This window comes from Taurulus bubalis (assembly GCF_910589615.1).
Source record: "Taurulus bubalis genome assembly, chromosome: 3".
In the NCBI taxonomy this organism is placed as follows: Eukaryota; Metazoa; Chordata; class Actinopteri; order Perciformes; family Cottidae; genus Taurulus; species Taurulus bubalis.
The window spans coordinates 5,433,173-5,448,005 of NC_136591.1; the positions used below are offsets into that span (position 1 = coordinate 5,433,173).

The window sequence follows — 14,833 nt, forward strand, 5'->3', positions numbered from 1 at the left end:
CAATGCAACATCTAATTTGATCTCAGATGAGATTGTGTAAAGAATTGAAAAGTTAAATGGAAGTCTTTGTATCAATATTTTATTTGTGATATTTTATTAATAAGTGTTTCCTTATTCTACTGTTAAGTAGCATTTTTAATTAATTTTAAACCATTGCTACACTGCCCACTGACTCATGTCATCAATGCTTTTGAATTGATGTTTATCACTTTGAATCAAACTATTGTGGTAATTTGTGTCATTTGTTGGTGATGGTGATTTAAAGAAAATGTATGTAAAATAAAAAAGAGAAAATGAAACACATGCTTCGACACACACTGTTTTTGTGGAAAGGCCTATTGTAGGCTTAGATTATGATGGCAGCAGAGATTGTACAGAAACGTGATTACCAAACATGAGCGAAGCGCGCAAAAACAGGCATGAGAATTGACTCTTCTCGCTTCCCGTAGGACGTTTTTTTCCCCTCAAACATGGCTGCCATCAGGAGCGGGGTGACTCCCGGTTGCCTCGCAAGGTGTTTCCTGAGACATTCTGGGAGATCGAGCCGAGGCAGCCATCCACTTTCAGACATTTGGAACCACGTAGGTCTTCTTTACGGTATCATACCTGGTGCTTTATCCCTGCTTCTGAAACGAAGACACAAACAAAGACTTTCGACCGCTAGCGCTGGCCGGCTAGCGCCCTCGCTGCGTAGTTTGGGTGCCTTCTGTGTGACTTTGACAGTGTCAGGCTGTCTGGAGAGGACTGGGTCCTCGGATCTTATACAACTGTTAGGCCTCCAGGGTTTTACACAAGAACTATATCAAAACATAATCCCTGGAATACGTGCTAAAGACCACCTGGAGTTTATTGACTAATATAAATGCGCTTCTGTGTGGTTGTACAGGCTAGCAGGGCTAGCTTTGTCAACAACTACCACAGCATGTATCCAAAAGTAAAGATACCCAATGGTTAAGAGTTTAAAGCTAAACCTGCTGACCTGTTTAGTTCAAACCTAGCTGCTGTGCCCTGTAGAAATCACCTAAATGCCACCAGAGGGGACTGTTTATCTTAGACCTGCTGTTTTCCCTGATGTTTAGGTTATAAAGTGCAGTTAGATGGTAGCTTTCTACAGCTGAGATAATATAATTGAGCTCTAAAAGTTAAAATCCTTCATTATTTATATATCCTTCCTGTCAAGGCAGAACAGTTAAACAAATGTAATATTGGGTATTCATGTCGGCCTCCTTATTTTTTCGACACGAGATGATTAATAAATATGTGTGGTAGATTTGACAGTATTGTAGGCAGGTGGATCACCTGGGAATTGTTTCATTATTTGAGGTTATGAGTCACAGAGGTCCCATTGTGAAAGTGCTAATGCTTTAGTTAATAATACTGCAATACATGTAACGGTTGCTATGTCAGGGTCAAATGTTCCACAATATGATTTACATTTGCATTTAAAGCCCAAAGTGCAACAAGCCCATAGATACATACTGAAGCGATGCTGTGTGACGCGACAACACACATGACCCTCACATGTGTCATCAGATTGTGGTTTATTCTGTTTAGTGTGTATCTGGCTGTCTTGACGCGCTGTCCCTCTGGTTCACAAACAGCGGTTGCTCCAGAAGTCCCATCTGCACACAGCTCTTCAGTGTGGCAGTCCTGCTGCCAGGAGTCTGCTGGGCCGCGGGCAGCATGGGAAGTTCCTGTGGGTGAACGCCGTGGCAGTCAGACACAACAGCTCGCAGGTCAGTTGTAACACAGGTGAATAGAGTAATAATGGCAAAGCTGCTTTTGAGAAGCGTCAGTGAACAGCACTTCTCTGAGACCAAACTCTGGTCATCCTTGTTAGAAGTCCGATCCATTTTTTAAGCATATGAATTAAGGATCTACTCAGATATATAATAGTAGTTTGAATTGTGGATTTCTTGAATAACCAACATTTTAAAGTTGGTCCAAGAACATTAAGACACCACTAAGACTGATAAATAACCACCTGCGTTGTCATGTTTCTATTTATTTAGAACTTCCACAATTTATGTTATGAACTATTAGAATTATTTAAAGGTTAACCTCATAGTCATCAGTCTATATTTTGCTACAGAGTTTTCCCTTTCGCCCATGAAATGTATTAAAGAAAAACTTTCTGTAAATTGATCATGGTTTCTGCAACCATGAAACCTGCTTTGTCAAAAATTGTGTTTGTTTATTCATCAGTATATATGCTTCTTCAGTTGGACAGCTGCCTCTCACATTAAACTCTAGAGTGCTAGTTGCACGTCTTTATTTACATGCACTAAATGTCTTTTTAAACTCAAAAGCGTTTTACTGTGATGTTATTTTTTGCTATTCGTAAGCAATTTCTGTTCAGCCTTGAAAATAAATGTTTTTTTTGTTGCATTATGGCCCTCGGTTAGTTCTATAAGGTTGTATAGCGGTTGGAATTTTTCATTTTTTTCATATTAAAATCTATCAAATTTAATTAATTTTTTGTTACGGTCATAATGTGTGATTTTTGGATGCGTTGGATCTTTGCTAAAGTCAAGTTGAACAACTGTTTGAATAAATCAGTACACTTTTACCTTATTGCCAGATCCCACCTGAGGATGGAACCAGGGCGACTTCAGTCCTGGACTCCTCCCCCGTCATTGCACAGCCCATCACCGAACAGGTGGAGCCCTCATCTGAAGTATATTTATCTAAGGCCTTTAATTACCTTCTAACTTCAATGACGTGATTCCCTTTTCATCAACATTTTCAGATCGCAGTTGAAACAATCTCCACTGCGGCACCATTAGTGGACCTCTCTCCTCCAGTCTTGAGTTCCTCCTTTGAGCTCTTGTCCGCTGACCCCGCCGCTGTTTTATCGCAGTCGGCCATTGAGCAGGTGGCCGACGCTGCACCGACCGCAGTGGAGGTCCTGCAGGCTGCGGGTACAGAAATCAGTTTAACGGAGCTGGGATTGGCCGCCCACACACCAGTGGGGCTGGTCCAGCACCTGTTAGAGTTCATGCACGTGGACCTGGGTTTGCCCTGGTGGGGGGCCATTGTTGTAGGTAAGCAACACTTCCTATAAATCAATCTTTAAACATTCTGGCATTCTGGGAAAGTAGTCAAGGCAGGTTTTCTGTATTTCCTGTGTCCTTTCTGATCCTTTTCTTCCTGTTTCTATCAATCTCTCTCTGTCGTAAAGGAACGGTGTTAGCTCGTATGGCTGTGTTTCCAGTCATAGTGAAGGGCCAGAGGGAGGCGGCCAAGCTGAACAATGTTCTTCCCGAGATGACCAAACTCACTGCCAGGATGAACGAGGCCAAGCAGAGTGGAAACAAATTTGATTGTAAAATGTCTTTCTTCATTGCGTTTGTCTTTTCAGTCACAATTTAGATGATTATGTGCGTGTGCGTGCTAAGAAACAAACCAGCCACATCAACTTGTCATGAGCTGTTGTTTGCATGTTACAGTTGCCAAAGCCTACTCTGACCTGACCATGTTCCAGAAGAAGCACGACGTAAATCCTCTCCGCGGCTTCCTAATTCCTGTGGTGCAGGTCAGTTAGTTTTTTTTATTACTAGTTTTGCTGTTGTGTTGTACTGGACTATGACATTATAATAACTCATACTCATACATTTTCATGTCTGTTTCTATATTTTGGCCTTTTGTGGAGACAAAAGTAAATTAATTAAATCAACTTCACAATGAGTACATTTGTGATAGAATGTTGTAATCAATAAAACGGATAAAAAGACACATCTAGACTTGTAATGCCTTTTGCTGTTCTTCTCCATTCTTTTCTGAAAAAGTATTTCACATTACACTTCAATATCCATTTGCAGCTATTTACTGTGTGAAGAAAAAAAAGCAATGACTATTTATGTTTTATCAAGATCTAAGTTTCCATAATTTATGCTACTTATTCTACAAAGTGTCTTGCTTTTAGCTCAAGTTCCATTGAATTAAATCCTACTTTCATGTTAAAACCCAACGTGCTCAAAAGTCCAAGCTCATGGAAAGCATTGAATGGAGATTTATTTAAAGATATAGTTCACAATATTACTGCAGGTCATTTGTATCCAAAGCTACAGTTGATGTCTGTCTGTCTTCCTCCAGGCACCAGTCTTCATCTCTTTCTTCATCGCACTGAGGAAGATGGCCTACTTGCCGGTGCCCAGCATGCAGACCGGAGGCCTGCTCTGGTTCACTGACCTGACGGCAGCAGATCCTTTTTATATCCTGCCTTTGGTCGTTACTGGAACCATGTTCTTCATCCTGGAGGTTAGCCAGCTTTCACCTAACTTGGGGGTCGTAGTAACTGTAGAATGATATCCACCCTGTTGAGCTGCATTTATCTTTTCATTGCTCTTTCTATGCCAGCTAGAATAAACACACAGACTCTCATACCAGGACATAACATAATTCCACTGACAGAGTTTTGGATTAGCTTGTTTTAAACTGTTTAATGAAATCATGCTTTTCTTTAATAATCACCACATTGTCACTCCGTCTCTCTTTAGTTGGGGGCGGAGTCCGGTATCGATAACCCCAACCTGCGAGCCATGAAGACTGTGTTCAGGATCATGCCCTTTGTCATCCTCCCTCTCACCATCAACTTCCCCACGGTCAGTCTGTCATTCACCCACATCAGTTTGTCTTCTACTGGGTGAAGAATGGATTGCCGCTGCTGATAGCTCCATGAATTACACACAGGGCTCTTACGGTCATGGAAAACCTGGAAAAGTCGTGGAATTTTAAAATGGAAAAAAAAAAGAAAAAAAAGACGCTCAAAATATAAGCAGGCATACATACAGGCATGTTTATTATTTTATTCAAACTATTGTCTCGTTCATTTGTGTCATTTAAGGTTTACTGTATGCTTTGGAATTCTCATTGTTAGTTTAAATACTACATTTTCTTACTTTTCATGTATACACTGAGATTTCACAAAATGTTTGGTCATGGAAATTTGGTTTAAAGTCATGGAAAAGTCATGTAAATCCATTGGTCATCATTGTGTATGAACCCTTTGCACATAATTTGCTATCCGTCCCGTCTCGAGGTGCGATTCACAAAAGATATTTTTGGACAATATTACAGTGCAAACACGTCCATCTATTGTTGTAGAGGGTGTGGGGTTAATTAGTCTTCATAATAGCCTTGTTTTTCATTCTTCTCCTCAGGAGCACTGCAGTTAGGCGTATATTTCTCACCTCTCACTGCTTTAAGAATTACCCTTTTTCTTTTTGCTTAGTCGGCACAAAAGCAAAACTATTCTTTTGTGAATTCGCCCGTCAGTGTGTGAAGTCCTGTTTTTTTCCCCAAACAAACCTCAGGCGGTGTTTACCTACTGGCTGACCTCCAACTGCTTCTCCTTGGGTCAAGTCGCTCTGCTCAAACATCCCTTGGTCAGAGACAAGTTAAGAATCCCCGAGAGGATCAAACATCCGGCCTCCGCCCTGCCCGAATCTGACGGCTTAATCGACAGCATGAAGAAGGGTTAGTGTCTAACCTCTCATTGAATAGATTATGATTGTTCTTTTAGTAGAAATGTTAAACTATTGAGATATTCATGATTTATTTGTTGTGACTGGTTTGGTCTACAGGCTGGAAAAACGCTCAGCTGGCCCAACAGCTGCAAGAGAGGGAAAGAAGAATAAAGAATCATCTGGACCTCGCTGCTAAAGGTCAGTCCCACCACCACCACATCTGCTTCACTTCGACTTTTTATTTCCTGAGAGTCAGCTGGTTGGAGTTTCTAAATGTAAAGAATGAAAGAAGTGGAAGTTGGGCAGGTGGAACATTATATTGGCATGTGGCATTATGAAAATGTTATGGTTGGCAAAAATTATCCCAGCATATGATATTAACTATATGAATGTTTTTAAAATCAGAATCAGTACTGTTGCATATAAAATTAATTTGACTTGGTGAAAGGTGCATAACATTACACTAAATTAAACACTAAATCATTTAAAATAGGAAAAACAATACAAATTCTAATATTGAGTTACAGAATGTAAACAAAGTTTGATTACTAGCTACAACAAATAAATTACCTGCTTATTCAAAAGACCATTATTGACTTTTTAACAGAATAACATATAGTGAGCTTCTTGATATAGAAATGGAAGAGGTGCTCCCCCGTGTGGCCACAGACGGTTATTGCAATAATATGATTTCGGAAAAACCAGGGGATTATTATTGGGGATTATAAAAGCAAATATTCTGGAAAAAAGTAATCCTGAAACAATCTTGGATACTCAGTTCATACTTAAATTGAGGTGTGAACACTGAAGAGAACTCAGGAGACAGATACAGATGTGCTGCTGTTGTCCTCAAGGCTTCAAGGCTGTAGTAAAGGACTCTGAAATATGTGTTGAGTTTTGCATGTAAATTTAGCACGGCTGGAAGAAGGAAGAAAAAAAAATCACAGAATCTGTCGTCGATAGGTATTTTACTAATATTGTTTTGTTGCATGTGTTTGCTTTTAATCTTCAGACTAGATTTGATAATGATTAGTCAATTCAACTTTTTATTTTTTTTATTTGATCGATTATTACATTTATTTTAAGTCCTGATTCCAGCTTCTCAAATGTGAACATTATTTGTTTTTTTTAATCTCCCATGAGAGTAAACTTAATATAATTTAAGATTTGCACTGTTTGTTGGTCAGACAAAAAAGGACATTTGTCATTTGCTTATAGATCAAACGATTAACTATTTAAGAAAATAATTGGTATATGATTTGATAAGAAAAGTACTTAGTACTAATACTTAGAAAAGTATTAGTTGCTGGGAACACTGTTTATACAGTATACATCCTATGCTGTCCAGGCTTTGACTCTGTGGAACTAAATGTATTAATATATCTTCTCTTTATCTCTCTCTGCAGGTCCACTGAGGCAGACTTTTACCCACAATCCTCTCCAACAGAACTCCCCCATGGCTGCAGCATCACCTAAAGACAAGCCGGCTGGTGGCAGGGCGAGGCCATGGAAGGACACTATTGGATAAATCGGCCTGATAGCTTGACAATATAAGGATTTATGTACATATTTATGGATGGAAGCGAGGAAAGGATGCAGGTCATTATGTATTATTCAAATTAAAATGTAAAATCTGCATCAAAACTACTGCTTTAGTGTTGTGATTAGAATACACAATATCATAATTCACTTCCCTGTAAACATCCTAGAAGCAAAACGAAAGAATTGAGTCCATGTATGTTGTCAAGTAATTTTTATTATAAATACATGTTTTCAGCTCAACCTTCAGTCTTTTACATTTCACAGCACGTGTTTGAGTCGGACGCTGCAGGAAAATAGTAAATTAGTGTAAAAATAGCCCTTCACAAGACCTTGCGGCTGACTTTATAAAACTTTTTATGAGCCCTTTCCTCCACATTAGTGAACGTGGGAACATATTATAAAATAAAATGTATCATAATCTAATCTGTCAATACTTGATTTTCTTCGTGGAAATAATATTATTCATGATAATAACAATAACAACAAGGCTGTTTCTATGGCAATTCTTTCAGTTTCCTCTCTTGTCCACTAAAACAATTCAACCAGAATAATAATTTGCAACCTTCCCGTAAAATCAAAAAGTCGGTGCACGTATGTAATTTCACACAAAACACTTGTTTTATAATATATCAATTAAATAATTCTCTACAAATACGTACAGTTCTGTCATAAAAAGAGCTGTTGATTTCCTCAGGAGTGCATTAAAATGTTCTCTAAAGTCTCAGTCAGTGAAAGTGAAGTCTTGCCAACAAGCACCCGGGCGCCACCATTCATACATTCATTAACATGATCACCGGCTGATGATTGACAGGTCCGAGAGCTGGGTTCAGCTCGAGGACAAATGTTTTGTCCAGTGAGGCCTCGTTGCGGCGGAGGCCACTGGCCCCGATGGGTGCAGGTGAAGGGTGTTGAAATCAAACGTCTACTCTTCCTTGTCCATTTCAGTCAGAACGGAGAAGCACACCTTCTGAATCATCACGCCGCATTTAGCTGAAAGAGATGGAGGTAGGAGAAAGGTTAAGGTCAAAGGACTTTGCAGATGTGATATCATGTTGACTCGATGCGACTGAGCCATCTCTAGCACTCTTTTCTTTTTTGTTTTAAATAAACTGCTGTTTTCAGAAGCAGACTCTTTCAGAAGTGAGAATAATCACCATGTGTGCAGTTTTTTTATTTAGTTCCACTGAATAAACAGTTGGAAGTCTTTGTAATATTTTTTAAAACAGTGCTATAAATCATCGTTAATGGTAAAGATTGTATTTTTTTAATGTAAATTTACATTTTATAACAAAAACTGAATATTGTCATAGACTCAGTCTTCTGTCAGGTTCCTAATTAGAACATTTTAGAAACCCTTTTGTTTCTACCCAAAAGTTGTTTCTAACCCAAAGTTGTGTTAATGTAATGCTCAAAAGCGACGATGATAGAATCCCGCGGCTTCATCTTACCGATGAGGCGCCGTAGCCGCAGTGGCCTCTTTTGGGCCGGCGTGTAGATGCAGAGGAAGTAGACAGGCACTCCTGACAGAGCAATTCCGATGCCGATCAGGGAGTTGATGGTGTCACTGTAGAGCGGCACAACCACCAGGAAGACCGAGAGCACGCAGAAAATGATGGGGAAGAAGAGACTGAGCTGAGGAAGGAAGAGATGAGATCACGGTCAAATACGTTAGTTTGTGAGTCTGTAAACGTTGTGCTCGTAACACCTTTCAAAAAGCTATCTCTGGTTCTGCTTCTTACCTTCAGTGGCCTCTTTCTGTCCGGCTGCTTCCACCGCAGGTACAGTTGCCCCAAAATGGACAGACCAACAAAGAACCAGTAGCTGAAGCTGTAGTAGTTGATCAGCCTGAAGACGTCCTCTACACACAGATAGATCAGAGCCATGATGCCCTGCAGACGCAAACAAGAAACATTGTAAGTCAGACTGCAAAATGTGGGGAACGGTTTCTTAAAGATACAAAAGTGTGAACTAGAATCCATGGCAGCTAAAGAAACTCTTCGACGACAAGAATGTAAAACTGACGTTGAACAGCAGAGCGGGGACGGGAGTGTAGCGGTGCACGTGGATCATGCACAGGGAGTCGGGCAGGTGGCCCTCTCTGGAGCCCACGAAGAACAACCTTTTGGAGACACGCAAATATGAGACAGGGTGAGTGACGGGCAGGGTGCTGATAACGCAGGGATGAAGTTAAAAATATGAAATAGTCACTGACCTGGAGGAAGCCAGGATGGAGGCGTTGAGTCCACCGAAGCAGGAAAGAGCCACAGCCAAGGGGATGGTCCAGTTCATGACACCAAACACCTGGTCTGCAAACGTCTAGGGAGGGAGGGAGAGAGAGCGAGAGAGAGCGAGAGAGAGAGCGAGAGAGAGAGAGAGAGAGAAATACATGGTGTGACGCTGCACTTGACGAATGAAGAGCCAAAGTAAAGTCCGTTATTGATTATATGTCCACCTACCACAGCCACAGCATCGCTGTCTAAGATTGCATTCATGGGGAGGATGGTGTAGTACGCCACGTTGGTCAGAATGTAGATCACGGTGACGATGGGCATGGAGATGGCGATGGCCAGCGGCAGATTCCTGTAGTTCACAAGAACAAACAGCAGAGGGCGGCAAAAGAGAAGAGACGCAAAGTTAAAGATGAAGAGTGTGAGATTCAGTGTGTGGGGTCGAGAGCAGAACGACCCCGTGGGTGAAGGGAGGAAGGGGATTGTGATCAATTGGGGGTGTTTGTCACTTAATCTGCCTGGGAACTCCGGGAGAGGCTTGTGATCCAATCACATGTGTCGTCTTGCTTCATTTGATCAATGCTTGACTGTGGGAATCGCACCGAGAGGCTCAAAGCATACTCACAATTTGGTCGTGATCGTTTCGAATTGACTGACATTTTCAATGTGGTAAATGTAAGTGTTGATCAAATCACACCAGAACTGGCAACCTATCCTATCCTGCAGCGTTGTGTTTTATAAATGCACCGGAAAGAAAGCATTTCCTATAAAACCAAACAGGATGTTTGTAGCTTCACTCATAGATTGAAGATGGATTTAAAAAATATATTTAACAACATGACTTACATGATGAGAAGATTGAAGATATTACTTCTCATGTTTGAACCATTTCCAGAGCTTAGAATACTTACCTTCCCATATGTACATTGAAACTGTCATTTCTCCTGTTCATACTGGACATTAAGACTTTCTAACCGGCTTCCAATGTCAGTGATGGGGGACAAAGTCCACAGTACAGAGAGAGGAAACTTCATATTAAAAAGACTTTAACTTTGGAAGATGCTCCCTGTATTTGGGTAACTCACACTATCTTCAGCTTAAGTTTACAATGTTTTCTCCAATCTTTCAAACTAAAGATTGACGTGTTTTTGCTTGCATTATGTGTTGGTTAAACATTAAAACGGGTACAGCTGGTGCAGTAGCACGTGTACTGTTTAAGCGTATTGTCCTCACCTCTCTGGGTTCTTGATCTCCTCTGTGACAAAGTTGAGGGTGTCCCATCCCGAGTAGGAAAACAGAGCAGAGTACAGAGCCAGAGCAATGTGTCCCGGATCCTGAGATGAGCCTTCAAACAGGCCGTCAAAGTTCTGCGTGTGACCTGGAAAACAACATCAAAACCATTTAATTTATACCACAAACGTTGTGCATAAAAGTCTACTTGTTAGCATCGAAGCCTTAGCTTTGGTATTCTTAAATCTTTAAGATGTAGTTACCTTGTCCGATCTTCACCAGCCCAGTGATGATGACGGCGATGAGAGCGATGACTTTGACGTAGGTGAAGAAGTCCTGGACCCTGGTGCCCCACTTTACATAGGCACAGTTCACAAAGGTCAGCAAACCTGAGGTATATTGGAAGCAACCGAAGCATATGCATAAATATAAACATATGTATATATATATTCATATTACTCACACACACACAAATGCATCATTTAACAGTCTCAGTGGGTGACATTTGCTCTGTAAACTGAGTGTGTGCCAGCATGTTTCTGTGGGAGTGAGTCTGGCTGATTTAAGGAAACGCTGCTGCTGACTCAAGCACACTGGCCTGTTGTTTTTCAGATGAGGAAACAGCTGAGTGCAGCACATACAACCTCACACACAGACACACACACAAGTGCACAATGTACAGTCCTGGAAGTCAGACATATTTTTAAAAGCTTTAAAGGAGTGATCTGTCGACGTTGTACATTTCTGCTCAAGGTTGGTGATTTGTTTCACAGCCTGAGTGACTGACAGGAAAAGTGCTCCAAACTATGACATAATTCTTATTGCCCTCCCTTTGAGCAGCATTGACGTTCTTGGGAAACATGTTTTAGTGCTTCTTTCTGTGACTTATCTCTCTTTGGCCTCGTATCAGCAAGTTCATAAACGTGGCACGTTTGTTCTTTTTGAATGAAGAACACCTTGACATAGAAGCGTTTCATCTTGTGTAAATCCTCCTGGTGATTCCACAAGTCTCGTAAACAGTGATAAAAGAAAAACGTCTGCAAACCAGCTGAGTGGACGTATTTTATCTATAAGTTCACAGTGCTCCCGCTCTCTTATCGCTCCACAGTGACCTCCATCAAGCAGACGTTTGAGGAAGAGACCAAAACAGAGTTACATCACCGCCTTCTTCTTCACGTTGACCATCGTCATCCGCAGTGAGGGGACGAATCATAACACTATCGTCTTCCCCTGCTTTGACAGGTAGAGGATCATAACATGTCCGTTCCCAACAGGAGGCCCGGTCAAGTACAACAAAACACACAGCCCCGGACAGCGGCGACCGGTGATGAGCGATGGAGACGGAGACCTCGCCACACAGACGTAGAGGCGTGGTGTGTTGACAGTGAAAGGTTAGAAGGGTGGGAGGTGTGAGATTGGGTTTAGGAGGCCGGCTGACTGGTAGTGGAGGTCAAATATGGTCCAGATGTGAAGTGAAATGGAGATCTTTATAAAACTCAAACTGTGAACTCACGTTTTTTTGGAAAAGTTGTAATAAATGACTGAGAAACCTGGGTGAAGTCAAAAGAATGTAAACTGAATTAGTCGGATTATTACACATTGAGTAAATATAATTTAAGTAAAATGTTGTATTTGATTTAATATGAGATTGTAGAAATATTATATAGTAAATCAACATTTTTACTTAGTTATGTTAAAACTATGACTATCTATCTTATCTTTTTTTATTTGTTTTTTTATTTAGCATGAGTATTAACTCGGTCTGCCTTGATAATGAGGCCCAGTGAGATACTCGTCTCTATAAAGGGTTAAAGAACAAATCAAATATTTTATTCACATGCATCACTTTTTTTCTTAAATGGAGTCCGTACAAATTGGACTAACGTACATTTTCATAAAAATAAAAAAAACATAGGATGTAAAAATGTACTTTTCACAATAAAAGTGTGACCAAAAGCTTGTCCTAATCGAAAAAAAGAGGGATAAAATGTATAGCAAAGAGGCAAAAGAGTTTCCCAGTCGCAGTTTCCCAGAGCGTGACATTATCCGTTCCCGACAGGAAGTTTGTAGTGTTTGGTGTCGGGGTCAGAGTCTCGCTGCAGGACTTTACCTCACCGCTATCAGCCTCTCCCCATGAGCGCTGCCTATTGGTGCGTGGCACAAGTATGCGTATATTTTAAGTGCGTGTTCATGCAATTCACAAGTGGGTGGACGAAGGAGTAAAAGTTATTGCAAACTACATCTCTTTATCTTGAACATCAGGGCTTGTCTGTAAGATTGCACTTCCTCGTCTCAGTGTCCGGTTGCCCGAGCGTTGGTATTTATCTCTTTATGCTCGGTTGCCTCGGTGAGCAGTTTCATGAATTTAGTTAGTTAGATTAATTCAGTTTGTCAGCTTTGCTCTTTCTCGGTGCCATTGTGTTCTTGTTACCTCGGCAATGTGCTGGCTTTACATCACTTTTTTAATAAATAGTTTCTCGCTGTTAACATAATTACGACAACAACAAAAAAAGTTGTGACTCAGGTCGTCACGTGCGAGACATCATGCCGGGGGTTTCTAAATCTGAGATTGAGTAAAATGACTTTTTCCCCCTTACTCTTCCTAATTGGTGCACACGTTTTAGGGTTGGCTCGGTTCCTCTTCTTCCTGCCACAGACCTGCTGACTGCAGCAGTGGTGTCACCATCTTTCACTTCTCTAGTCTATAAAGCTCTCATTTAGACGGGGAAGCTAACTGAGGCTGACATCATCACTGTCTCTTCATGTCCCTCGGACACTTACTCATCTTTTATTTCTTCTCACTCATTCACACACACATATATACACACACACACACACACACACACACACACACACACACACACACACACACACACACACACACACTCCAGACGTGTACTTACATATGCAACCAGCAGCCAGCAGCCGGTTGGCGGCGTATGGAGCGATGCAGGTGGGGAAGACAGGCTGCACCATGTAGTTGGAGAACGTGATGGCTATGATGGCCTGGCTGGTCGGCTCGATGATCAGCAGTGACGTCCACAGGCGAATGAAGGCCATGAAACCCCCGAAGGCCTCCAGGATGTAGGCGTAGGACGCCCCTGACTTGGTGATGGTGGTCCCCAGCTCGGCGTAGCACAGGGCCCCGAACACGGAGAAGATCCCTCCGACGGTCCACACCACCAGGGAGAGACCGTAAGAGGCGCTGTGGATGAGGACGCCCTTGGGCGAGACGAAGATCCCCGAGCCGATCATGTTCCCCACGATCAGGCAGATGCCGTTCAGAAGGGAGATCTCTTTCTTCAGCTTCATGGACTCCCCTGGGCTCTCAGACTTTGCAGATGGGGGGCCACCATTGTTCTCCTCTTGTGTTGGGGCGGGGCTGTAGGACGCCATTGTTCACGTTTCGGTGCTTTATTGCTTAATTCAATAAAATGAGGAACTGTTTTCTGAGATTTCAGTCACAATTGAAGAGGTTTTTTTTGTCTTGATGCGAGACAGAAGACTTAAATGTTTCCCCGCAGTTATCTGTGATCATCTCCAGCCATCTGTGGAAGGAACGCAGGTCATATCAGTGATGCTGTTACCATGGCAACATACAGCAAATGTTGTTTCAATCATGTCCAAATCTCGTCGAACTGAAAAACATATTTATATGCAAAGGGCGCTAATGTGGGAACAAACATGCAACAAAAAAACAAAAAAAAACACCACACTGGTTTGGACACGGTTGGATTTGAGGGCAGTTCTGTGGATTGGAGAGCCATTAGGCCGCACAGCAAATGGCCTTTTAAGGTTGAGTGTATTGACAGAGAGAAGAGAGAGGGGAGCAAACACCACACATGCCTGAAAACACTGGCTCTTCATTAGTAACCTTACTAGCTGAGGAAGAATTACCGACTGAGACGCACAAACATTTTTACTCCTATATGCCCACCACCACTCTGCCGACACACACACACACACACACACACACACACACACACACACACACACACACACACACACACACACACACACACACACACACACACACACACACACACACACACACACACACGCAGAGTTTGAGTGTCAGCACAGTGTCTTGTCACATGTTTTCCAAAGTTCATCATCCTCAACATGTATGGAGTTTGCTGTATGCTGATTCACCTTTCTGCGTGACTGGTTTCAATAAAGGTAATGTGACTCTAATGTACAAGCACAAACAAAATTAAAATGACCTGCCTTATATTTAATGATCTGTTAATGGAGTTCTGAATGAGAAAGGCTTGGGTGCTGCATCAAGGCCGAGATTGCAGCGATATTCCTTTGAGATTTTCAGGACAAATTTGACGTCCTGCTGAATTGAAATGTTTAAATTTA

The 14,833-nt window shown here is 41.6% G+C and overlaps 2 protein-coding genes across 2 annotated transcripts; one reads left to right on the forward strand and one right to left on the reverse strand.

The window, feature by feature from the left end:
• Positions 1–470: 470 nt before the first annotated feature.
• On the forward strand, positions 471–7,805 carry oxa1l (OXA1L mitochondrial inner membrane protein; the record flags this gene model as incomplete). Its single annotated transcript, XM_079214789.1, has 11 exons — positions 471–581; positions 1,602–1,736; positions 2,582–2,659; positions 2,750–3,044; positions 3,182–3,325; positions 3,450–3,535; positions 4,096–4,260; positions 4,500–4,604; positions 5,316–5,478; positions 5,586–5,666; positions 6,875–7,805. The coding sequence occupies 11 exons, from the start codon at positions 471–473 to the stop codon at positions 6,994–6,996; spliced, it is 1,485 nt and encodes a 494-aa protein (XP_079070915.1). The 3' UTR covers positions 6,997–7,805.
• A 68-nt stretch (positions 7,806–7,873) lies between these two features.
• On the reverse strand, positions 7,874–13,864 carry slc7a7 (solute carrier family 7 member 7; the record flags this gene model as incomplete). The annotated part of the gene is made up of 9 exons (XM_079214788.1): positions 7,874–8,000; positions 8,459–8,642; positions 8,750–8,899; positions 9,033–9,129; positions 9,223–9,326; positions 9,467–9,590; positions 10,472–10,616; positions 10,732–10,857; positions 13,372–13,864. 9 exons carry the CDS (start codon positions 13,862–13,864, stop codon positions 7,933–7,935), a joined length of 1,491 nt encoding a protein of 496 aa, XP_079070914.1. The 3' UTR covers positions 7,874–7,932.
• Between the last annotated feature and the right edge of the window lie 969 nt (positions 13,865–14,833).